General features: G+C 36.1%; 1 protein-coding gene across 1 annotated transcript in view; it reads right to left on the minus strand.

Annotated features, from left to right (window-relative positions):
* Window positions 1–24,830, minus strand: part of PREX2 (phosphatidylinositol-3,4,5-trisphosphate dependent Rac exchange factor 2) — a 268,776-nt gene that overhangs the window by 157,329 nt on the left and 86,617 nt on the right. The window contains exons 5-8 of the mRNA XM_089898597.1: window positions 24,453–24,554; window positions 20,946–21,107; window positions 6,236–6,369; window positions 2,699–2,802 (exon numbers count right to left, since the gene is read on the minus strand). Of these exons, the coding sequence (XP_089754723.1) occupies window positions 2,699–2,802; window positions 6,236–6,369; window positions 20,946–21,107; window positions 24,453–24,554 (502 nt within the window). The remainder of the gene's footprint in view (window positions 1–2,698; window positions 2,803–6,235; window positions 6,370–20,945; window positions 21,108–24,452; window positions 24,555–24,830) is intronic.

A 24,830-nucleotide genomic window follows, 5' to 3' on the forward strand; every position in this document is an offset into this window, starting at 1 on the left:
CAAGTCAACACACGTAGGTTTGCTTTAGAGATTCTCCCTAGACTGACTCCACCCTACTAGCCAACTCCATTTCCCGCTACGTTCCAGTGTGTTCCCACCACTCTTCTTGTCTGCTGCTTTCCTTCTTGTCCTGAGAATATTCATGTGTCCCCCAGGCCAAGGCTCTCATCAAGCTATCCCGCTCTGCTCTCTGCCTCATGGACCCTTGCTTCTCTTTAACAGGTACCCACATATTCCAGGAAGCCTTGCCTGACCACTCCAGCCTGTGCATTCAAACTTCCCTTGGAAACTGTACAACTGAAATCAGAACCAGCATGTGATTGCACGTGGCTACTGTTTCATGTACAAAGAGCAAGATCATTAGCTGACTATAAAATCTATTATCTCAATAACAGATTAATTGCTGTATCAATAGAAGGTTTTCAAAGAACAGCTGTGTCACCCAATAATTTACAATGAAAGGATAATGTTCCTTTTTAACATTTATGTGCTAGCTGTTCTCTACCATGACAATTTAAAAAATCATAAGCAATTTAAAACACGTATACACACGTGTATATATATGTATGCACACACATATATGTAATACATACAACAGACCTCAAAATGTAGTATAAGTATTTTGTAACGATATCAGTTACTAAATTATCAATGTTGTACAAAATAAGCAATTTATTTTTATTTATTTCAAAAGACTTAGTGATATATAAACAGCTTCATAATTTTAATCATAGTACCTATCTCAATATCTTCATTTAACAAAATAAGAATTAAACTCATCTATAAAGAACACCCTCATTAAAGATCACAGAAAAGTCCAACAATGCCTTTCCTTAAGTAGGAATTTTAAAATATTTTTTGAATGAAAGAACAAATAATCTATTCATTGCCAGTAAACACAGAAATCTGTAAGTTTCAGTGGATCTAAAATATTAATTTTATAGGAAGTGTCAAGAAGAAATGGAATTAAAACTGTCATTCATTAAGTGTGGAATATCCAAGTTCAATAGTCTCTAGTCACTGACTTTTTTTTTTAAAAAAAAAGAAAAATCCAAGAGGCAGCCCTGAACAAGTTACTAATTATTTTGAAGCTATCCAGTTTGCAAATTCCTTACTCTTAATTCTGCAAAGCTTTATACAATGAGATGGGGTTTTTCCAAAACTGATACAACTAACTATAAGCCTCATGGGATAGTCTGGTATCCTTTCAATAACTTGCATTTTAATAAGACAAACAATAGCCAAGTATTGTATTGTTAGGCTAGAAAACAGAAGAAACTGACAATATATTATTTAGAACATCAAGAAATTGGTGTCTAAATAATGTATTTAACCTGAATTCTGGTGATCAACAGTGGGAATGCATAAATTTCTAAGAGAAGTTTTTAAAATTACAATACACTCACATTACAAGTATTTAATGTTGAGAAAATTATTTTTTTTAATAAATGTTTGATTTTGTCAAACAATAAAAGAACATTTTTCTGGCATCCAAAATAACATATGACATTATTTATGGGGAAAAAAATGTTTCTAATTTTTCCTTTTAAAACTCTAAAAAGTAGCTTCTCCATCAACCTTTTTAAATTCCCAAAACACTGCCTCAAATTAATAACACTGAAAATTTAAGTGTATCAGAAAACAGCTATTATATTCTCGGTACTCTTTTCAACATTGTAAAGTTATGCCACTTTTTACTTAAGAATGTATTAAATCCAGCTTATGAAACAATACTAGTTGTTAAGGTAACTATGGTTTATCTGTTTAATTGACTGTTATGCAACAATAAAAACTATGTTTATTTGGTGACAAGACATGAAGATAAAGAGGACTATCATTAAGATAATGCTTTTATTTAAATGGAAAAGGATACAATATAAAGTTCATATTTCAAGTATTTTTTTACCTATGCACCAAAGGAAAATTGAAGACATTTTTTAAAAATTTTCTCATTTATTTATCTTTGGTTGATAAGATTATCTACTACTTTTCACCTATTTTTCTGCAAATTCCAATTTTTTTAATAAGCAAAATTTAGTTTTATAAAAACAATGCATTATCTTAAATACATTCAAATATTTATATTAAAAATGACAGCTGAACCTTATCTTTGAAATATCTTTTCAAGAACGCCTTAAGAATAAAGAATTTCCATCTTATCCAATTCAAATTTGACTACTGTATTGCAATCTATGGTTTGTCCAACACTGCATTACAGACCACATTTTCTAGAGGTCAAACATTCTCGCCCTCTGTCCAACCACACAAATAAACTAGTAGTCAGGACAGAATACAAATGATCTGGTGCTACTTTTTGAATGGCTTTCCAAGCCTGTACCATGAAAAGTAATTCTAGGAGGTTCAATGCTTTCCTACGATAGCTCTTAAGCTGGACAATTTTAATAGCACCATGATCAAACAAATATGTACATTATGGACATTACTACTACTTTATGACACTCCCAGCTATTTTTGTATCTCTGTGTTTAATGCTAGGGTTTAACATGTTTCAGCCGAATGTAATTTTCCATTTTATAAGAGTCCTCCTCTCCCTTATCTTGCCTTTTTCCTGTGACTGTTCTACCTAACAAAGTATTTCTAAGCTGAAAATCACTGCCAATGAATTATTCAAGTGAAAAGTCTGTCGTACAAGGGAGTTTATTATTGGCATTCCATTTTAAATCTACCAATCACTTACCTGTGCCATCATCCACATTCTCCACCTCCATCACCTCTGTATTGATCCGGCCACGAAAAACGTACCGATGTCCATCGGTAGATGCTTTGCTATTCTTCAACCGTCTTACAATTGAATGAAATCACAAAAACTTGGTTACTAAACTTAATGCAAAACAGTGTTAAAGCAATAATTCTTTGAAAAAGAGATACCAGTTCAGTCAATAATATCAAATGTTAGGCTCTTGGTATTTTTTACTTGTGTCCTCCCATTCATAACAGCACAGGTTGCTCTATAAGATGTGACTTGTGTGCTATTTTTTTAAATAAACTGAAGCTGTAGGCTAAGGACAACATACAGGTAGGAGGGTAACTATGTACTTTTGCTCAATATATGACATCAAAGATGCCTAATCAAACTCTGACAGACACTAAAATTGGTTATTCACAATTTCATTTGATTTATTTCACCTTCATTTCTCATTTTTCAGTAACCAGCTGGTAATTCCCATTTTTTCTATTAAGCAATATCTAGCCATAAAATATTTCCCTATATTGTTTTTATGATATGATAACTGTATACTTGAGGGATAAGTCTCTCAATACATTTATAATCCTTCATAAAGATCTTATTTATTTTTAAAATAGTCCAAAACATTTCAAAATTTTGTGTATGGTACCAGCCTTTAATCTTAAAACCTATGCAACACAAGGTAAAAAAAAAAAAAAAAAAAATCCAGGTTTACAGATGAACATTTGTAATAATGAATTAGGCAGTTATGTATATTTATACTTGAATCATTGAACACTCAGGGATAGTGTTTTCAAAATTTAAATATAATAAATTAAAGAGGAAAGATTCTAAGAAATAATTCAAGAAGATTATGTAATACCTAGTCATTCAAGAGACTTCAGTTGACCTGAACTATTCAATTTGACTCACTGACAAAAGTCTGCTAACAATTGAATATACTGAAATAATTATTAATGTATTGTGTTACAAAGACACACCGAGCAAAAGATGTCAAGTACATTAATGCAGTGCCCCCTTCCCTCCTCTCCTTTGCATTTGACACCTGCCCTGGAGTGGAAGAGGAACGTGAAGGGAGGGGAGTCTCAAGGTGCTATCATGCTCCCTGAGTTCTTTTAGAAAAGAGCATATTCCAGCTTACATGTCCTAAACCCTCATCAAAACTTCATAATCCTTCATCACCACTAAACAAAACTAAATTGATTAATTAATCTGACTGACCGTCTGCCAGCCCTAGGCCTTCACCATCCTGCACACCCATGCTCATTTTGAAAGCGACCTCTAAATGTCCTTTGCAGAAAGCCTAAATAACTGCTTTAAATTAAGGATTCAGGCCAGGTAGCTATGAAAGTTGGCATCGTTGGAGGCTGAAGAGAGAAGAATGCAGAGCAGAATAACACGCAGGCAACTGCGTTGTCTCTCAGGGAGGAAACAGTGTCATGGTGTCTTGCAGAAAAGAATTTCTTATAAGTTGGTACATCATACTTAAAATCAATCATATTTTTCAAAGCTTAATATCCCCAATAGCAGTTTTAGTCACAGACAAAAAATTATGGCATGTTTATATATTTTTTTATATATTATAATCAATATATATATATATATATACACACACACACACGCACACACACACACACACACACACACACACACTACAGAATCTATCTTTGGGTCCTATTTTCCAAAGCATTAATTTTCTTTGTGATCTTGCTGTGATCTCTTTCCAGGTTTTTTATATTTTTCTTGACCTGTAGATATTAATACTCAAAATTAAATCCAAGTAAGTGTCTGACCAATACTGTAACACTTAGCTTAAATAAAAAGATCTTTGGTCCCTTCAGAAAATAACCCTATTGAAGTATCAAAATTGAAAAACCTTTGGTTTCAAAATAATTTTGCTCTTTATTGTAGTGTTGAGTATTTGCATAACTTGATTCTATGACTTCCCTCCTGATGAATTTTAATGGTCACCAGGATATGTGTACAGTAATGTCGCAATAGCAGAAAAACTGGAAACAACCCTAAAGTCCATTGATAGGAGAATGAATAATTAAATTGTGATATATTCAACCAATGAAATCTTTTTTTTTTTTTCTTGGCCGCACTGCACGGCATGTGGGATCGTAGCTCCCCAACCAAGGATTGGCCCCGTGCCCGCTGCATTGGAAGGTGGAGTCTTAACCAATGGACTGCCAGGGAAGTCCCTCAACCAATGAACTCTTATGCAGCAGTTAAAATGAATAAATTTTTGCTACACACAGGGATATATAGTTTACAAACTAGTTTACAAACCATATTGTATACAAAATGTAAACTGCAGAAGACAATACACTGTGATACTATCTTACAAATATCATAAACAAGCCAAAGGAAGCAATATCATGTTATATGTATCTAATATCGCACAATAAATTGTTTTTAAACTAGTTTCTCCTAAAATGAATAGCATCAGAAATGTCCAGAGTTGGGGGGCCTAATCCAGCACTCTGCTCTTTAAAGAATGTAGCTATAGAATTAAAGTAAAATCACCGGTCCCTGACTCCTATAATTACAAAATTATGGAAGTTTCGGAAAAGGTTCAGTTTACTCATACTCTCTGAAAGATCTTTAGAGCTTAGAAAGTATATGGTAACGGAGATGACGTATTCTAAAATGAATGAAACAGATGGTATATTCACACCATTCCAATTCAGGAAGGGAATGGACATATAGGATTATTTAGTGATTTCCGTTTTTAATCACTATGTATTTGGTCCACTTTCACTGTACATACTTTAAGGCTATTTGCTAAACTGCATGATTTTAATTTTGTAAAACTTTTCCTATTGCTTACTTTATTTAACAATTACAGCTATGAGACCATGAAGGTTCACGTCATTTGTACACTGTTAATTTTGCAAAAGCTTTGGCCTTGGGGGCAGGCATATATATAAGGATGAGATAACTCTAATGAAGAAAAGATCTCATTCTCAAACTGATGCCTTTAATAATCGCACCTAGATGGATGTGTTAATTAATTCAATGGGGGAAATCCTTTCACCATGTATACATAAATCATCACACTGTACACTTTATCTTACAATTTTATTTGTCAATTATACCTCAGTAAAGTTGGGGGAAAAATAATTGCACCTAAACAACTTGAATCACCTTATAATTTTTTAAAGAGTTTCATACAGGTAGAATTAACAGCCTCTTCTAGATCTTCCTAAAGCCCATTTCTACTAATCCCAATCTTGTTACCAAACACAAAGAATTTAGGAGAGCATATTACAAGAAATAAACAGGTTCATTTTCACGGATGGTAAAAAGGAATTTTTTAAAAAGCTCATTAAGATAGAGAGACAGCAATTTAATTATCTCTTGGCTCTAATCCTAACCCGTTCCCTTTCTTCAAGGTGCAAGGAGAGGAAGCTAAGAGTATGTGGAAGTTTACTGATGAGGTCATGAGTTCCTGGGAACAGAGGAAAGGTTGAACCTGTGCGAAGGATAAACAGTTTCTGAACTATTACCTGTCTATATTCTTACCTGTGTTTTCGTTTGCAATACACCAAAAGGTTATCGAAAAGAAAAAACACCCGTTCTTGAATATTTCCAGAAGAAATTTTTAATAAGACTCCACACATTAGCATTTCAGTACAGGTGTCGGTAATGTTGGACCCCTAAGTCAGGAAAAACGGAGAAAGTAATGTCTGATTACTTAACAGAAACTTTTGTGTGTAATTCTTTTTTCTCCTTAAAAGTGGTTTGTTTTTATTTTAAGATGCAATATATGGACAGGATAAAAGTTCAAATAGTATAAATATTTATACACTGAACGTAGGTATCCTTCCCTCCCAGTCTCCTCCTGGTCAGTATCACTAAATACAGCTACTCTTAAGAGATTCTATGTCTCCTTTTAGCTGTTTTATATATGTATGCATACACAGCATATATGACACATTTCACCTTTGTTCTCTAAAAAGGAGGTGATTTCAAACTAACTCATAACATTCATGTCCCTAATACTCCGTTCATCCTCCTCCTTTCTTTCCCTGGTCTGGAAAAAGAGTTCCATGAACAGATAGCAAAGTACATGAAATTGTCTAAATGTTTAGCAGGTCTCAATTTATATACAGTCATCCCTTTGTATCCATGGGGGATCACTTCCAAGACCCCTGAAGATACCAAAATCTGAGGGTGCTCCAGTCGCTTAAGTAAAATGGTGTAGGATTTGTATATAACCTATGACCCTCTTCCTGTATACTGTAAATAATCTCAAGATTACTTCTTAGACCTAATACAATGTTAATGCTATGTAAATAGTTACAAATACAATGTAAATGCTATCCAATAGCTGCTGGTGCAAGTTTCGTTTTTGAAACTTTCTGGAATTATTTTTCCTGAGTATTTTCAATCTGAAGTTGGCTAAATCTTCAGATGCGGAACCCGCAATATGGAGGGCCATCTGTATCCACTTCTAGGACGGAGAGGAAGAAAAAAGAAGAAATAAAAAGAAAAAAAATCTATGTAAAGAGAACAACATTCCATAGGACCTCTTGCCACAGTTATTAATAGTTGCATTGGCAAACTCATTCATTAAAGAAACCTTTATGGAGTGCCCACAAGGTCATGTGATCAGTGACAAAACTGATGCTTAACACAAGTGCTTACCATTGGAAGTTGAAAGGAACCACAAGAGGGAAGGAGCCTGGGTCCCTGAAGTATCAAAAAAGGAAAACTGGGACTTCCCTGGTGGCGCAGTGGTTAAGAATCCACCTGCCAATGCAGGGGACATGGGTTCAAGCCCTGGTCCAGGAAGATCCCACATGCCGCGGAGCAACTAAGCCTGTGCACCACAACTACTGAGCCTGCGCTCTAGAGCCTGTGAGCCACAACTACTGAGCCTGCGTGCCACAACTAATGAAGCCTGCGCACCTAGAGCCCGTGCTCCGCAACAAGAGAAGCCACCGCATAGAGCCCGTACTCCGCAACAAGAGAAGCCACTGCAGTGAGAAGCCTGTGCACCACAACGAAGAGTAGCTCCCACTCACCGCAACTAGAGAAGAGCCCACGTGCAGCAAAAAAGACCCAATGCAGCCAAAGATAAATAAATAAATAAATAAATTTATTTTAAAAAAAGGAAAACTGCCCACTGAGCAGAACACACACATTGGGTTGTTGTGTGAGCTGGTCAAAAACGCCTATTTTGAGCCAATATAAATGTTGTAGTCTACTCTTTTCTACAACCTAGACTAGCATAACTAATGCCCTGAGTCACTGAGTTGGACCAAAAATAAGGAAGTTTTCGGTAGAGATCTGTTAAGTGTGTTCTTCAAGAATACTTCTGTTTTAAATATAAACATGCCTGGTCTTTTTAAATCCGGGAACAAATTTCTGACTCTTTTTAAACTTAATGCATTAATTTCAATTTTTGATATTTTAAACTCAGAACATTAATGTTAATTTCATATTTTCACCATAACAATAGATATAGTTTTTCTGATCAATTATAAAAATTTAAATTAAAAGGATAACTCATGTTTGGGGTTGGAAGATGCACACTACTGCATTTAGAATGGATAAACAACAAGGTCCCACTGTACAGCACAGGGACCTATATTCAACATCCCGTGATAAACCATAATGGCAAAGAATATAAAAAAAGACTGTCTACGTGTGCGTAACTGAGTCACACTGCTGTACAGCAGAGACTGGTACAGCATTGTAAAGCAGCTATAGGTCAATAAAATTCTTTTTTTAATTAAAAAATAAATTTTTTTCAAAAGATAACTCATATAACTATAATAAGAAACTTCCCGAAAGGGAAGTTAATTAAGACAGTGTTACTGTGTTAATCTGAGTATCTACATTACAAACACATTTTAAATTTTAAATGCTTCCCTCTCTTCTTTCCTTTTGTCAAAAGGGTAGATATAGAAATGGAGATCTGTGAAAAATTTACACTATTTCATATACCGTGTCATGTGATAATTAAGCAAAAAATGTCATCAAATATCAATATAAATCCCAGTTTCAGTGGCAATGATTTCTAATTTATAGTGAATACCATCCTCTCTTAGAAAAAAATTAAGATACAATAGTATTAAAAATGTAAAAAGTGTAAAAAAAAAAAAAGGAAACCATATTGATCCTTGCACAAGGGACCTACACAACCTTACGAAAAGTGGCTTTATTTGTAGCAATTTTACAAAAGGTACAAAACACTTCACCTTAGACTATTCCATACAGCAGCCCATAAGTGCCAAGGCAGGAAAATAATTCATTACATTATAAAGGGTTACTGCCAATATTAGGCTAATTTTCATATTAACCAGTCTTCCAAGTAAGTTTCCCAAATTAAATATGTAGGTATTTATTTATAGATGTATTCCTAAATGAAAGAATTACTAACAATACATTTTCTGACTTGTTTGTGGTTATTATCTTTGTTAATAAATATAAGGAGAATTTAATGTGAATTTGAGCGAACTATAATGACTAGAGGCAATTTATTCCATCCTCATATACAGCCTCCGGGGAGATACTGTCCAAGAAGGACTCATGGGGACCAATGTGTAAAACAGAAAGCGGATATATTATTCTTGATGATAACTGACATACACGCTGAATGGTCCCATGAGTATGGCTAAAACAATCTCCCTTTGTAAACTTAACCCATTTGGAAAGCCAAACATCAACAGAAAGAATCTTGGCGAGGTGGATTTAAGGGGAGCTTCTGTAAGCACTGGGCTAGGAGACTCTATCCACCACCTGGACAAGACTGTCCAAAGTCTATCTGTCTCTCTGTGTGCCTCTCCCTCCTAGACCTTTCTCTCTTTTCTCTACTTTCAATGCCAACAAGTCAAACATCTCATTGGCTCCTTTGATTCTGTAGCTATGTTCATATACCTTCAAACCACTGTAGAAAAGGGATAATCAGGCTTAATGTATACAGTCAGAGTGAAAATAAAGCAATATATGCAAAACTCCCGGCATATGCCTAACGCATAGAAAGGACTCAATAAAGGCTATTACAATTATGATTACTAACGGTGAAGGTGATCTGATTCTGCAAGGTTCCTTCCTTTATTTCTGATCTCTGCTGTGTTTCACTCTATGTTGACTCTATGGTTTAATTCATTAAAGACAGTGTTATTTCTCAGGTTACTGAGGGTGGACACATCTTGCTGCCTCAGAGAACACCGACTCCTGCCTTGACAAAAAAAGGCCTTCCAGCTTGTATCTGGATACTTCCAGTAAAATTAAGCTCCTTCCTTCATAAGACAGTCCATTTCTTTATTTAGTCTAATTATCAGAAAGGTTTTTCTTACTGTAGAGCCAAAATCTACCATGATTTTCACTCGCTATTTTTCCTCCTAGGATTGGGTGGATATCCTCTTCGTGAAAGGCCGACCAATATCTGAACATAGCTAACATGCTTCCTTCTGCCTTCCAGGCTCTGTAACACCGTTGCCTTTTGACCATATGGCTTGATTTCAGAAACCTGGAAGATCCTGCTAGATCTCCTCTGGACCTTCTCCAGCTTGTCAGAGTTTCCCTTAACATGAACACCTCCAGAAGTGAATACAATCATTTGGATGTGAGCTGGCAAATGAAGAATATAGCAGTGATACTATTATTTCTCCAGTCCCCTACAATACATAATATTAATTTAGCATAAGGTTATATTAGCATATTTATGGCAATCCCATCCTACAATTGATTCAAAGTGCCCCTCTAGTCAAAGTGCTCCCAGGTCTCTTTCCTCTAGCCTATACTTGAATAGCTTGACTTTTGATTCATTTAATCCAGATTGATATCACAGCAAGCTCTCAAAACTCTCACTAATATACAGATACATTATATTGAAGGCATCACCATAAGTTCCCAACTCCTAGCTCCCGATCAAAACTCAGAATAAGGACTTCCCTGGTGGCGCAGTGGTTGAGAGTCCGCCTGCCGATGCAGGGGACGCGGGTTTGTTCCCCGGTCTGGGAAGATCCCACATGCCGTGGAGTGGCTGGGCCCGTGAGCCATGGCCGCTGAGCCTGCGCTCCACAATGGAAGAGGCCACAACAGTGAGAGACCCGCGTACCGCCAAAAAAAAAAAAAAAACCTCAGAATAAGATTAACTGACCTCTTCGAGGTAAACACTTCTTTTCATAAGCAACTCAAAGCATCTGCTTAATTATCAATTAATGTAATTTTATGGGGTGAGGACATCAAGCCCATATTGCCACAAATATACAAAGTATATCTTACAATACACACGTAACACACGCTTTACTAAATCCTACTGAGACGTTTCTATTACTGAGGTGATGTGTCTTTAATATTTAACAGCAGACTTCAACAATTAATACAGTATCACCTTTACTATCTTCTACCATAGTAATCTACTATCATCACATGAAATATCTTCATGAATAATTTACATAATTCCTAGGGAAATGCTTACGTACTTAAAAAACTCTGTGTCAAAACATACAGATTTGTCTAAAAACCTCATTCTAAGAGAATGTCCACTGTGTCTTTGATTTTACCATGATTTGACCTGTGTATTATTTCCACGACAATGGTGACTAAAAATCATTACAAAATTTTGAAACGGAGGTACATACATTATTATAAATATTGAAGAAAATCTGATGAAGTGCAGATATAGTCTCTCGTGTAATCACGATATGCCTCTCACTTCAAATTCATCCTATCTGCAAGCAGACACTTAATAAATGTCTGTTTTTGACTAATGTGTCATATTTCTCCCTCACTTACATGATATAATCTACCTTTCTCTGCAGTGGAAAAAACTCACAGCTTTGTCTGTGAAATGCATGAGGTTTATGATATTTTGAAAATTACGTGCAATTTTTTTTCATTATCTAGAAATGGCAAGAGAGTTTCTGGGGTTAGGGATAAAGAAGCGAAGCTACAAAATTGAAATTGAATGACTGAAATTGAATGATTACAAACATCGGATTGCTAGGAAACAGTCAAGAGCACTAGAGTCTATCAAAATGAGCATGTCAGACAAATTAGCTAGAAAACCAAAAATGTGGAAGCAATAAAACAAGCTGGGCAGATTACTGGAAGAGAGCAAAGCCTCTAAGACAATGGTGCTCAAATTTCAGAGTCTGGAAGACACACCTGACGGGACTGCTAAAAACTTTTAGGTTCCCTGGCACTATCCTCACAGATGGAAACTGAGTACATCTGGGGTAGGTCCCAGACCATTCCAGTAGATTCTGATACATTGTCGTATTCTGTCAACACTTGAAGCAACACTGCTTTGGAAGCCTGAGCTCAGGTGCTCAAGTGCACAGTATAGCAACCCTGCTAACATGGAGATGAAGGTGAGCACAGGGCCCTGCCAGGTAGTCCCAGCTGCTTCCCAGAGCCCAGGACAGAAAAGATGTTTATCATTTGTTACAGATCACAGTTACACCTATGGTACATTTCATCATCACCGAATATTCATTAAAATCTGTATAATGTTATTTTACCTGGTTAGTATTTTATCTTCATTTTGAAAATGGATGCTAATTTTTAAATCTAGATATCTATTCTTTGGCCAATACAAATTTAGTCATTGAGCAACCATATATAATAAACACTGTGATCTAGAGGAATACTAAAGTCAGGTTTTTAATATTTCTACAATGTGCCAGGCAATGTGTTAAACATTTTCTCCTAATATACATCTCCAGCAAGTCGGCCACTCCTAGTTCTAAAATTTTAAAAAGCGTGTTTATTTTATTAAATTAGCTTTGTAGGCTGTTTCATGGGTCACTCTGTAGATGTCAGAGGCAGCAGACTATGGTATTGTGAAAAAATTGTGATCGTGAAGAAAAAAGTGCCCAAGAAAATGAGCTATTTTAACAGTGTAGTGATATATCATCAAACCAACATTTGAGAGGGAAGGTATGAAAGAACTGTTTTTAAAAAATAAGGGGGCTTTGTGTAAATCATTAATTTTGAACTACCCTAAAGCCATTACATATAGTGTAATGTGTATCTGTACATATTTAATGAAGATATTTTTAAATAATGTTTTTACCCATATGATTTAGAGTCCTGCTGTCTTTTAGCAATTCCTTAAAAAATAACTAAAATAAGGTGATATCTCATTGTGGTTTTGATTTGCATTTCCCTGATGATTAGTGAGCATCTTGTTATGTGTCTGTTGGCCATCTATATTTTGTCTTTGGAAAAATGTCTATTCAGATCCTCTGCCCATTTTTAATCAGATTTTTTTGTTGTTATTGTTATTGAATTGTATGAGTTCTTTATACATTTTGGATATTAACCCTTTATGGGGTATATGACTTGCAAATATCTTCTCCCATTCAGTAGGTTGCCTTTGCATTTTGTAGATGGTTTCCTTCACTGTGGAGAAGCTTTTTAGTTTGATAACTCCCATTTGTTTTTATTGCTTTTGTTTCCCTTGCTTTTGGAGTCAGATCCAAAAAAGCATTACTAAGAATGATGTCAAGGAGCTTACTGCCTAAGTTTTCTTCCAGGAGCTTTATGTTTTCAGGTCTTACATTCAAGTTTTTAATACATCTTGAGTAAATTTTTGTATGTCACATAAGATAATGGTCCAGTTTTCCCAACACCATTTGTTGAAGAGACTGTCCTTTCCCCCATTGTATATTCCTGCCTCCTTTGTCATAAATTAATTGACCATCTATCTGTGGGTTTATTTCTGGGCTCTCTATTTAGATATCACCTTACACCTGTCAGAACTAGGACTATTAACAAAAAGACAATAACAAGTGTTGGCAAGGATGTAGAGAAAAAGGAACCCTTGTACACTGTTGGTGGAAATGTAAATTGGTGTAGCCACTATTAAAAAAAAACCAGTATGGAGGGCCTTCAAAAAATTACAAATAGATCCACTGTATGATCCAGCAATTCCACTACTAGGTACCTAACCCAAGAAAACAAAACCACTAACTCAGAAAAGATTTAGGAACCCCTATGTTCAGTGCAGCATTATATCCAATAGCCAAGATATGGAAACAACCTAAGTTTCCATTAATGGATGAAAGGATAAAGAAGAGATGGTATATGTATATATAATAGAATACGACTCAGCCATAAAAAAGAATGAAATCTTGCCATTTGAAACAACACGAATGGATGTTGGGGGGTATTATACTAAGTGAAGTAAGTCAGAGGGAGAAAGACAAATGCCGAAGATTTCACTTATATGTGGAATCTAAAGAATAAAACAAACAAACATACAAAATAAAACAAAACCCAGACTCACAAATACAGAGAACAGATGGTGGTTGCCGGAGGGGAGGGTGGTCGCGGAGGGGGATGAGATGGGCGAAGCAGATCAAGAAGTACAAACGTGCAGTTATAAAATAAATAAGTTATGGAGATGCACTGCACTGCACAGGAATACAATCAATAATATTGTGTTAACTTTGTATGGTGATAGATCGTAACTAAACTTAGTGTAGTGATCATTTCACAATGTATACAAAGGTCAAATCACTATGTCCTACACCAGAAAGTAACGTAAAATTGTACGTCAACTATACCTCAATAAAAATTTATATATAAAATGTACGTAATAGATTTTTGAAAGAGCCAAAATAATATACTTTTATCATCAATATGATTTATCATTTTTAATTCGAATTTCCCTTTAGAAAGCTACATTTACCATGTAAAAATCAGAGGCTGTTTGCTTGTGATGAATTACGTATATAGAATTAAATACAGCAAAACTCCAACTAGGAAATTACCTGCATGGTTCTAATCCTGACTGCTTTTATTAGACCAGGAAAGGAAGGTTAACTGGTAGGTCAAGGTAAGAAGTAATCATAAATAAATAACTGTGACCAGTGGTGGGAGATGTACCCACCAGGATCCTCTCATTCCAAAAGCTTCTCTCTTTCTACCCCAAGCTGTGCAAACCTATTTATTCCTCCTCCATCACCACTGCCCAGCAGTGGGAAGGGTGAATTGTAGTAAGGGGAACCCACCATTAGACAGAGGAAACAAGACCTGTACTACAGAAATTTACAAAGACTTTACAAAGACTGAATTTCAAACACTTGCAGGGTGTTCAACTTTAATACAAAAAACTGAAAAATCTTGCATGGTACATTTGTGAACCATAAACAAGAACAGAATGCTAAAGAGGATTGGAGAACTTCAAAGCAGCGGGATAATGAAACAAATATTGGACTCTGAACAGAACCACATCAGAATCATTGCCATGAACCAAAGGAGCCAAAAACATAGTGAAAAGACAATGACAATTAATACATAACTACGAGGTAATTATATCTGCATTCAATTACCAGTCAACCAGCTATGTATCAGACACTGTCCTAGATGCTGGGGACCCTTAACATGAGACACGACCCCTGCTCCCAAGAAACACACATATTAGTGGAGAAACAGATATGTAAACACAGAATTAAATGCTGTGTGATCACAGCTATAATTTAACATTAATGAAATGAGAGTTGGCATGAATTAACAGTGATGAATATCAGGGATGATGGCTGTGTGTGTTTATGATTATGTATGTTTATTATTAAACATTTATTCATACAGTTCATTCCATGCTGTGGTTTCAGGTTTCAATCATTTTCCAGTAATTTTCCTTGTCAAATTTATGAAGGACACCACTTAAATATCACTTCCCAATATGGTTAAGAGAGCAATCGAATGGATGGATCCAGCAGTGACTTCAGACATACACACTGGGACCCAGAGGCGTCCATGTGGGCAACACGCCTCACCAAGGTCCACTTCTTTTTGTGTGTGTCTTGTGTTAACAAGATCCAGCAAGAAAAGAGTAACAATTCAGAGTCTAATTTAAGAAGTTGAATGATTTTTGAATCTATAATTTGAGGTATATAATGGGCTGCCAATTATATGGTCAGTATACATGAAAAATGAATTTCAAAGCATCATCACAGAATGTAAGGTGGAAGCACGATGAATTTCATAAGGGGACACATTAGATGACAAAGCAAGCTTTCAGAAGATGATAATAGCCAAAAAAGACAATTAGAAGCACGTATGTTTATTTTATGGCTTTTTTCTAATTTCCAATGTTTCTTCAAACATTGCAATCATGATTTAGGAAGAACTGTAATAATAGAACAAATCCCCTCCTCTCAATAAACCCAATAAAAATAATATTGCTAAACCGTATCTAGACTGTTTGAAAGGGTACATCTTTTTTATGTCAACAAGTTCTCTTAATGTAAGTTGCATAAGGGTTCATGACTGATGTGTTACAGCTATGAGGTGGCAAAAATCACTGTCAAATGAAACTGCTCATTAATTATCTGACCCCAGTATCAGCTCTCCCTGCTTCACACCAGGGTCTATCTAACTCATCTGGTCAACTAAATGCTGAATGTCAGTATCAGGAAAACACAGACTGACTGCAGAGAGGAAACCATAATCTTGGAAAAGGTAAAAGATGACAGGCCTTGGAACTTCCCCACTCATATACAAGGCATTGGCAGATGAAGGTCTATCAGAGCTAGACCCATTCATGATGCAAGAAAAGAAAAATGACTAGAATGACAACGAGATAGGTGTCTCATAAGAGAACAGTTTCAATACCAGAGGAGTCTCTTGAGAAAATTAATGAAGCATTTGAATATTCTTTCAAAAAAAATCTTTTTAAAATACTAGGAAAGTCAAACATGAAATGAAGAATATCATATTGTTTCATCAGAGTCTTGTCATAAAATGTATGTCCCCACCCACCCCAAAAAAGACTAAGCATTTGATCCACTCTTTTTGAGATTCAAATTATTAACTGAAATAAAAACCTAAATTCTGTTACATATTAGATTAGCTAAAACAAACTAATAATATAACTTTTCATTTTACCAAGATAAAGTCCCAATCAAGCTTTCCTCCTCTCCCACTTGTTATAAAATTTTGGTCTCCTTTCTAAGTGGATTCACTCTCAATGGTTGTCTTCCTAAACCACTTACCCTTAAATAACAAGAGCCATCTGTAAATCAATTCAGCCTCGAGGTAGTAGACAAATTTGTATCTACCAAATCACCTTGTAGAGAGGACAAAAAGAAATCAGGTCTCATCACAACCTATGGAAGACTCACACTCATAAAATAACAAGAGAACATTACTTTGAGGTCAATACACTGTCAGACACAAACTGAATCAGATGTAGGCAGCAAGGAGATTCCAAAACCAACAAGAGGTGATTTTAAAATGGTCTTGTAGCACTGTATTTCTCCACGTAAAAAGGTAATCAAGAGGTGTCAAATTTCAATTCTGTTTCTTTTTATTTCCTAAAACACAAAAATTATCCTGATCTTATGTCTTCCGACACCTTCATCTATTAATAATTCCCACTCTTTTATTGTGATTTTTTTCCAGATTTGAGAGATCAGTTCCAAACAGTCCTATCAAGGACATAATGCTGAATAACTAAATGACATAATGTTTACGGATACTCCCTTATCCATGTTCAGTATGACGCCAAAGAATTAGTTATCATGACAATACTATCGATCAACCCAAAAGCAGACTGAGCATGGTCCTGTTCTAAGAAATGAATCAGTCACTCTGATTAAACAGCTAACAAACTTCTTTCCAAGAACACGATCACCGCCCTACAATTACCTTCAGTAGAATATGTGCTGGAATGTTTTAAATGTTGGATAAGATATATGACTGAGATATAATACTAATCAAAAGCAGAACTTCAAATATGACCACGTAAACTACAGATCTTCTGTGGTACAGTCACTATGTAAATGCTGACCGCAAGCCTAATTTCTACTATCAACTCACTTTTTAAAGGGCAAGCAGCAAAACCAACTTCATGTAAAGAATGTGCTAAACTTGTACCTGAGTGGATAGAATATTACACGGTGATGAGGAATAGAAACTTTAGAATCAGTCTGCCTATTTTCAAATTAAACTCTGCTCTCTGTTAGTTGTAAGAACTTGGTTAAGTTATATAGCCCTCATTTTAAAAAGCTGTGTAGTGGGGATTATAGTACTGGGTTGGCCAAAAAGTTAGTGCGGCTTTTTCCGTAACACCTTATGGGGAAACCCGAATGAACCCTTTGGCCAACCCAATACTTCAGCAAACTTTTCAGAGAGACTCACCAGGATTGCCTACAATGGAGGATCAGCATTTCCCCAAAAGGAAATTGGTTGATGGACAATCAAGGGCCCCTGCCCTCCCCTGAGCAAATTTACCCATGCAAGATTGGTGGAATCTCGGATTTTGATCTTGAATCTTGAATGGAGTAACGTAAGGATGGAAAAAATGACTAGTGCCTATTCGTTTTAGCTAGGGCATTGATAAGACCACCAAAGAGCTTCAACTGCCTAGATACCCTTTCGAGTCTGAGAGGGTAGCTTTTCTATTGATTCCATGAGCTACTCAATATCTTTTAAATTAATTTTCCTTTTAGTTTCTGTTGCTTGGGACCATATAACCTTAAGTAACATAAACTTAGGTGCATAAATTAGACAAATAAAGGGGATTTCTCAAGGGTAAAATCTAACGGTTGAACCAAAGCTTTAAAATACTACCTGTTATCTGCAGAGCCTTTTACAGTGCTCAAAGCACTTTCATGTGTTTCACTGACTCCTGTAATAACCCAAACTGTACGTCGAAGAGATCTGGTGCTTCATCCCCATACTAAGGGGTCCAGACTGGAAACCAAACCTGCACAAAAGCCAGGCTTTTTTCATTATATCATATGATTTAAGAACAATAAATTTCAATTGCTTGTTTACTTAAATTCAATATAAAAGGAATGTAATGATAATTTAGCAGCACAAAATGCCAGAAAGGCAAGTTACCGGAGAGATTTTACTCCCCTTCATTTGATGAATGGGGAAATAAGACCCTAGATAATTAAGTGACATACTTGAAATAATAATCCACCAAAAGTGGAAATAATGCAAAGTCATGGTGTATCAGACTCAGATCCCCATTCAAGAGAATTTTAGTTACTGGAGCAAGAGTGTCAACTCTAAGATAGTCCTAAAAGGTCCGCAGGTGCTCCTGGAAGGAGTTAGAGAGCTGTTACCCAACATTAGCTCAAGGCTGCTAACCTCCAAAACTCTTGAAGGAACTCTCTGTTCTGTGACTGTCATGCCATCAGACATTTGTCCTTGGCCTTGTCTTAACCTCACGAGAGTCACTCTGAACATACATAAAGCTGCCTGTAAGCTGAGCAATAATCCCTGTTAGCGATTCACAGAAAGCCCTAACCATTCCCACTCCCTTCCAGGGCCTGAATTCATCCTATATGGCCGCATCCCTCCCTTTGATTTGTGCACTTTTGGAGTCTTACCAGATAGTAGATCCTCCTAAACTTCCCAGAAGGGACCAGGTCTGAGTACTATAACAGCTTTCCCCCATCTCTCCAAAGTGGCGGACTGAGATGTGAAATCAGGTTCTTATCACAAGTTTCCAATCAACTGGCTGGACCCTGCTCCAAGCTGCATCCCCTCAAAGTACCAAAACTCCCAAGTCACTGTATGGCTGTGTCTTACGCACTCATTTTCAAATCCTACTCAAGTAGAATTTGTGTTGCCTCTCTTTTTGGAACCCGACCTTCATTTTATCTCCCCTGTGCCCACTGGAACTGTGGTCACATCAGATTTCCTCTCACCAGTCTCCTTTGTCCCCAGGCTCCATTTTTCTCTCCCACTCCAAGTGCTGTAAATCCACCAAGGCTGGTGAGGTTGAAGCACCCACCGCTATAGGCTACAAATGACATAGTATGGACCACACAAGCACTCTTCCTTTGAGTAACTGGCCATGAACAGTGGAAAAAATAGCAACACTTTTTAAGGATTCTCCCATTTCTAAAGGAGACTCAATTTTTAGGATATACTGATACATGAGGAGGAAACAAAATTATGACAGATTCCATTTCCCTAGAGAACCTAAAAGAGTTTTATTTTGGTCAAAGGCCTGGCAGAAGTCACTGACAAATCCTGCAATTTAAAACAAGTTCTGTTTTTCTTCTGATGTTTGAGTGACAACAGAATGGCAAAAGCAAACTTTCATCTATTTTTCTCAGCCCAGCAGGACAACTGCCCCCAGGAAAGGAATTATCATCATGAATCAACTGTAAAACACACAACCATTTTAATTGATTGAAATAAGTAGCATTCATGCTGAAATAAGGGGTCACCCTGAACACTTGAAATGAAAGAATATAGATGAGGAAGAAACTAAGTCAGTTAGCATTTTAAAAGATTAATGGCAAAGAATGGATAAATAGGAGCATTCCCTGGGGTCAATGTTTGAGGTTTCTTTGCAAATCTGAATGGATGTAAGGTTATATCTAAATGGAAACCAACACTGAAGATAAGAAATGTACCAGTCAATTATATAGCCCTAAAGATAAAAGCAATCCCCTTGATTTGTGTGATACAATATTTGGCTGGACATTTTAAATCTTCTTTACACTTTAAAAATATTATCTTAATTGCTTACTTTATAACCATAAGAAATTATCCTAGTTGAAAGCTCTTGATCATGTAAATTAAGTCAATTTAAAGAAAGAATTTTAGTTTATCCTTTACATAGTGCTAAAGTAATATAGGGCTCCAACTCCATGAAATAACTGGGATACAAATTACTGTAGCTGAAAACATATTACAGATTCTGAATATCACTCTTCATTTGCTTTTTTGTCATTTAAAAAAATCTTTCTTTAGCGAATCATGAAACCATAAAATTTTTCATCTTGAATGGACCTTAAAAATCATGTCATGGCCAGTTCCTTCATGTTAGAAATGAAGAAGTTCAAATTTAGAGAGATGAAGTGGACTTAAAATGAAATTCTTCATCAAATACCTAACTTAGAGTCTGAAAATAATAATATCACAGCACAGGTTTGGAGCCTTACTCCCCTTCTTTACTCTCTCCAGGACCCAGGCTACGATTATGCATTACTGACCAAAGTTAAGACAGGAGAAAGATTTGTCATGATGCACAAATACTGAACTATTTAAGCTTATAACACACACAGTTTTGATTGGCTCTATCGTAAAGCTTTCAGGTTGAAGTTAAGTCAATTAACCGCCCCTTTAAAGATATTTAAAAAGAATAATGACAGCACTTTTCGGAAACAGTTAGAGCCCTCTAGCATTACCTAGGAAAACGACCATTTATGGTTCCATCCAATGCCAGTAACTCTACGCACAGCAGAAGACATAACAAAACTATTTTAAGCTCAATTGTTGAGTACAGTGACTGTACCTCCCAGCCTTCAATGTGAGACTGCCACTCCTCTAAAACTTCCAACTTCTCCATCTGTCTCTTGGCCTCGTTGATGTTGGAACAGACGGCTTTCATGGCTTGGAGGGCTTCCATCACTGCTGCATAGTCACTGTGTTTCCTTGGAGTCCGCTTCAGCAACTCCTGTTTATACACAAAAAACAAACCGCCCTTTGATCTTCAGCTTTCTGGGACAGCAGGTTCAGACTGACCAGGAAATGAAAACTGCAAAGTCCGTGAGAGCCAATTTCAGAAGTGACATCACAAACTCCACCAAATTAAGATCAAAAACAAAAGGCTGCATCAATGAATAAGCGTTACCCTCTGCACACTTTGCATTCACTTTAATGTTTCCCTCAAAATGATGTTTTTTCAAAAAACTAAATTAGGCATCTCCTTTGGAATTGTCAAATATCTCACCTACTGCATGGAATTTTTTATAAGTTTGAGCTTTGCTCCAAAAGGAGGACATCTTTATATGTTGATTTCATTTTCCTAGAGCCTTTAAAAGAATAGTAAATATTTAAATGAATATGTCCTATAATTTCAAAAACAATTTAAGTTCCTTATTTTCTAATATTTTTTGAGAAACTATAAAAATGTCATAAATAAAGCAAATTTTTAAAATAGTCTGATACTCTAGTAAAATAAACAATTTATAAATTCCACAATACTCCATCATTAAAGGAGGAATTTATGCTGTGTTTGCCAACAACTCAGGTTCATTCTCTGCAATGAATGAACTTCCATACACCCTTCAACAGCTTTCTTTTTGCTTTTATTTTCTTTTTATTTTTTTTTCCATTCAGGATATCAGAACTAGAATAATCTTTAACCTTATAAAAGGTCTTGTTTAGAAGCACAAAATTAAACATCTTCACCCACTGTCTAGACAGTTGTGACCACGTTACTTTTTAATTAGTCATTTGTTTCTTTACTACAGTTGCTATCATCATGTAATTAAAACAATTACAGAAAACCTGAGGCAAGTCTTTAAAAGAATTTTCTTAATTGTTAACATACAGTGGGAAAATATGCAGTTGTTATACTCTCTTGATGTCTGTTATTGTTGAAATTTCTGCCATAAACTTTGACCCTGCATTCAAAATATTCACACTCTATAGAACTAACACCAAAAGAATGCACATTACGGGCTTCCCTGGTGGCGCAGTGGTTGAGAGTCCGCCTGCCGATGCAGGGCATGAGGGTTCGTGCCCCGGTCCGGGAGGATCCCACATGCCGTAGAGCGGCTGGGCCTGTGGGCCATGGCCGCTGGGCCTGTGCATCCGGAGCCTGTGCTCCGCGGCAGGAGAGGCCGCAGCAGTGAGAGGCCCGCGTACCGCCAAAACAAAAAAAAGAATGCACATTACATCACTCCCAAGAGCAGGCTTAAATAGTTATGCTGGACATAAAGGAGATATGCAGGCTTCTGCAGAGACTCTCAAGTGTAGAACTATTTGTAAATTACGTGAAGTGGCGAAGGCAGCCTGCAGTCTATGTGCCCGGTGGGTATCTCTGGAGTTGAGACATGAATTTAGATAATGTGAGACAGCAGGAGAAATGACTAGTAATAATCTGTCAGTTACTTGCTATGAACCTTGCGCTGATTGGCCAAACCCAATAATTCCAAGTTCCACAAATAAGACCAACGTATCTTTTCTTTAACACACGGCCTAATCCCCTAATGTTTTTCTCTGAATAAATAAAACCATTGCAGATCATCCCAGAATACCAGCTCAGTTTTTCAGCCAATGGTACAACAAAGAAAACCATCAACACCAATATATCTACTACACAAGTAGCTTTCTCCTGTTTCTTTGTGAAGATAATCTTCCAAAAAAAGGGAAAAGATGTCATTCCTCCACTTCTTGAAGATGCTCTGAATCGACCTCTTTCTTCCTAAGCAAGGATATGCCCATGTTCCTATCTGTGAGGTCACCTGAGGTCATCCTTCACCAGAAAGGAGTTGATTTAGAACAACCACTTAACTTGATATATTTCTCTTAATATCACTATCCTTCTGACTCTTAAAACAAACAAACCCTCGGGATTCCAAAATCAGGGCTAGGAATAACTGGAGTGATCAGAACGCATGCAATCTGAGTCACCAAGTCAGAGGTCTGAAGGGACTTCCAGAAAGATGGGAGTCACATTTGCACCAATCTTCCCATGCCAAAGCTCTGCAGACCTGGACATCCCTGTGCCAGCTTCTCCCTACATTAGCTAAACAAGCAACTTTAACTTGTTTTTTTAATAAGAAGAAATCCTTTCCAAAGTAAATTTTCACTGAGACCTAATTTATGCAACTGACAAAACCTGTAGTGAAAAAATGCATTTTAGTTCAAATTCATAACATTTATTTCTCAAAAAGTAAATCAGTAAGAACACCAGTTAGTATGTCCATAACATTTCTGAGGTTTTTTTTAAATTTAGAAGCTAAGAAGTAGTTAATATATTAATATATTAAAAGAATCAAATATACATGAGTAATAATGGCTAACATTTATGGAGTACATACTATGCTAAATGATGTGTATAAAACACCTCAATTAATTATTAGGTACTCCTTTATGTATATGCATACACATGTATACACAGAGATATACATATGCATACATATATACATTCTTTTAGATACATGTTATAATTTCATCATGTCATCATCATCTTTTCTGTTTCATAAATAAAGCCCATGACTTTAAGAGGTTAGATTACAAGCTCAGTCATGCAGCTAGTAAGCAGAATGCATAGGATCTGAACTCAGAACTCAAATGTTCAACCACCACCCCAAACTGTCTATTCAGATGCTACATTTCCAAAAAACATCCTTCCCAGAACTGCTGTTCTAATCTATTCATAGACCCTTGCAGTATAAGCAGTAATTAGTATATTATAATATGTTTCTGATAATAAAACTTTTGGTCATTGTAATGAGGCGATGGACCTACGACCGTAAGACATTTCCTGTTTTCCAGAGGCAGTGTTGTCTTAGCACTGTCTTTCCACTTTCTATCATTTATTATCCCATGTGACCCACACCATTCCCTGTAATAATGATTTAAAAACCAGGCTCTGAAATTATGTAACTTGGCCTTAACTTCATTAGCATCAAGAAGTCACCAATGTTTGGGGAAATGAAAAATATATATGCCAACAGCAAATTTACTTAAGATAAGGAACCCTGTAGACAAAGCACTATATAAACTGATCATAATGTACTTAATGGGATCTATCTTGAAACTAATGCATTTACGCTGAAGGAAACTCAAACAAGCATATTTTTTACAAAGAGCACTAAAAGTGTTTTCCGAGGACATTTGCTTCCCACTCTCTTTATAAATTACTGACAAAATAGCTATTTTTCCCAATAACTGTATTTGCCTTTTCTTTGGAATGTCACACTATTTAAAAGAAAATTTTTTTAAAGATCATCAGCAAAAATATGCAGGTACAAGGGAAATGCGACAATGAAGTAAACACATAAAGTACCTTCAAAAGGAGAGGGTACTTGCATATTCTTTGTATTGGTGTTACTAAGTATCCTTCCAGGGGGACATCTGTGTTCTTCCGTCCTCCAAGTAGCATGCAGTTCTGGGGTGGAAATAAAGACAATTATGTACATTTTTAAGCCTGAGGTGGTGAAACTTTTTTCTGTCATAAACTTTTCTGCTGAAAACCTGTGAAAGCATGTCCCTATATAGCTTCTCTCTCTGAGAAAAGCACATTCAGTCACAAAGAAAGTTTACAGGAGAAAAAGGAAATACTTTTGCCTTTCAGATTAGTTAGCAACCAAAATGTGTTTTGAATCTTTATCTTGAAAATGAATTCACATACATTCACCTGAGTATGACGTCTGAGGAAAAAGAA

This window comes from Delphinapterus leucas, chromosome 17 (assembly GCF_059928025.1).
Source record: "Delphinapterus leucas isolate spDelLeu-1000000601 "Yukka" chromosome 17, BTC_Dleu_Yukka2, whole genome shotgun sequence".
Lineage (NCBI taxonomy): Eukaryota > Metazoa > Chordata > Mammalia > Artiodactyla > Monodontidae > Delphinapterus > Delphinapterus leucas.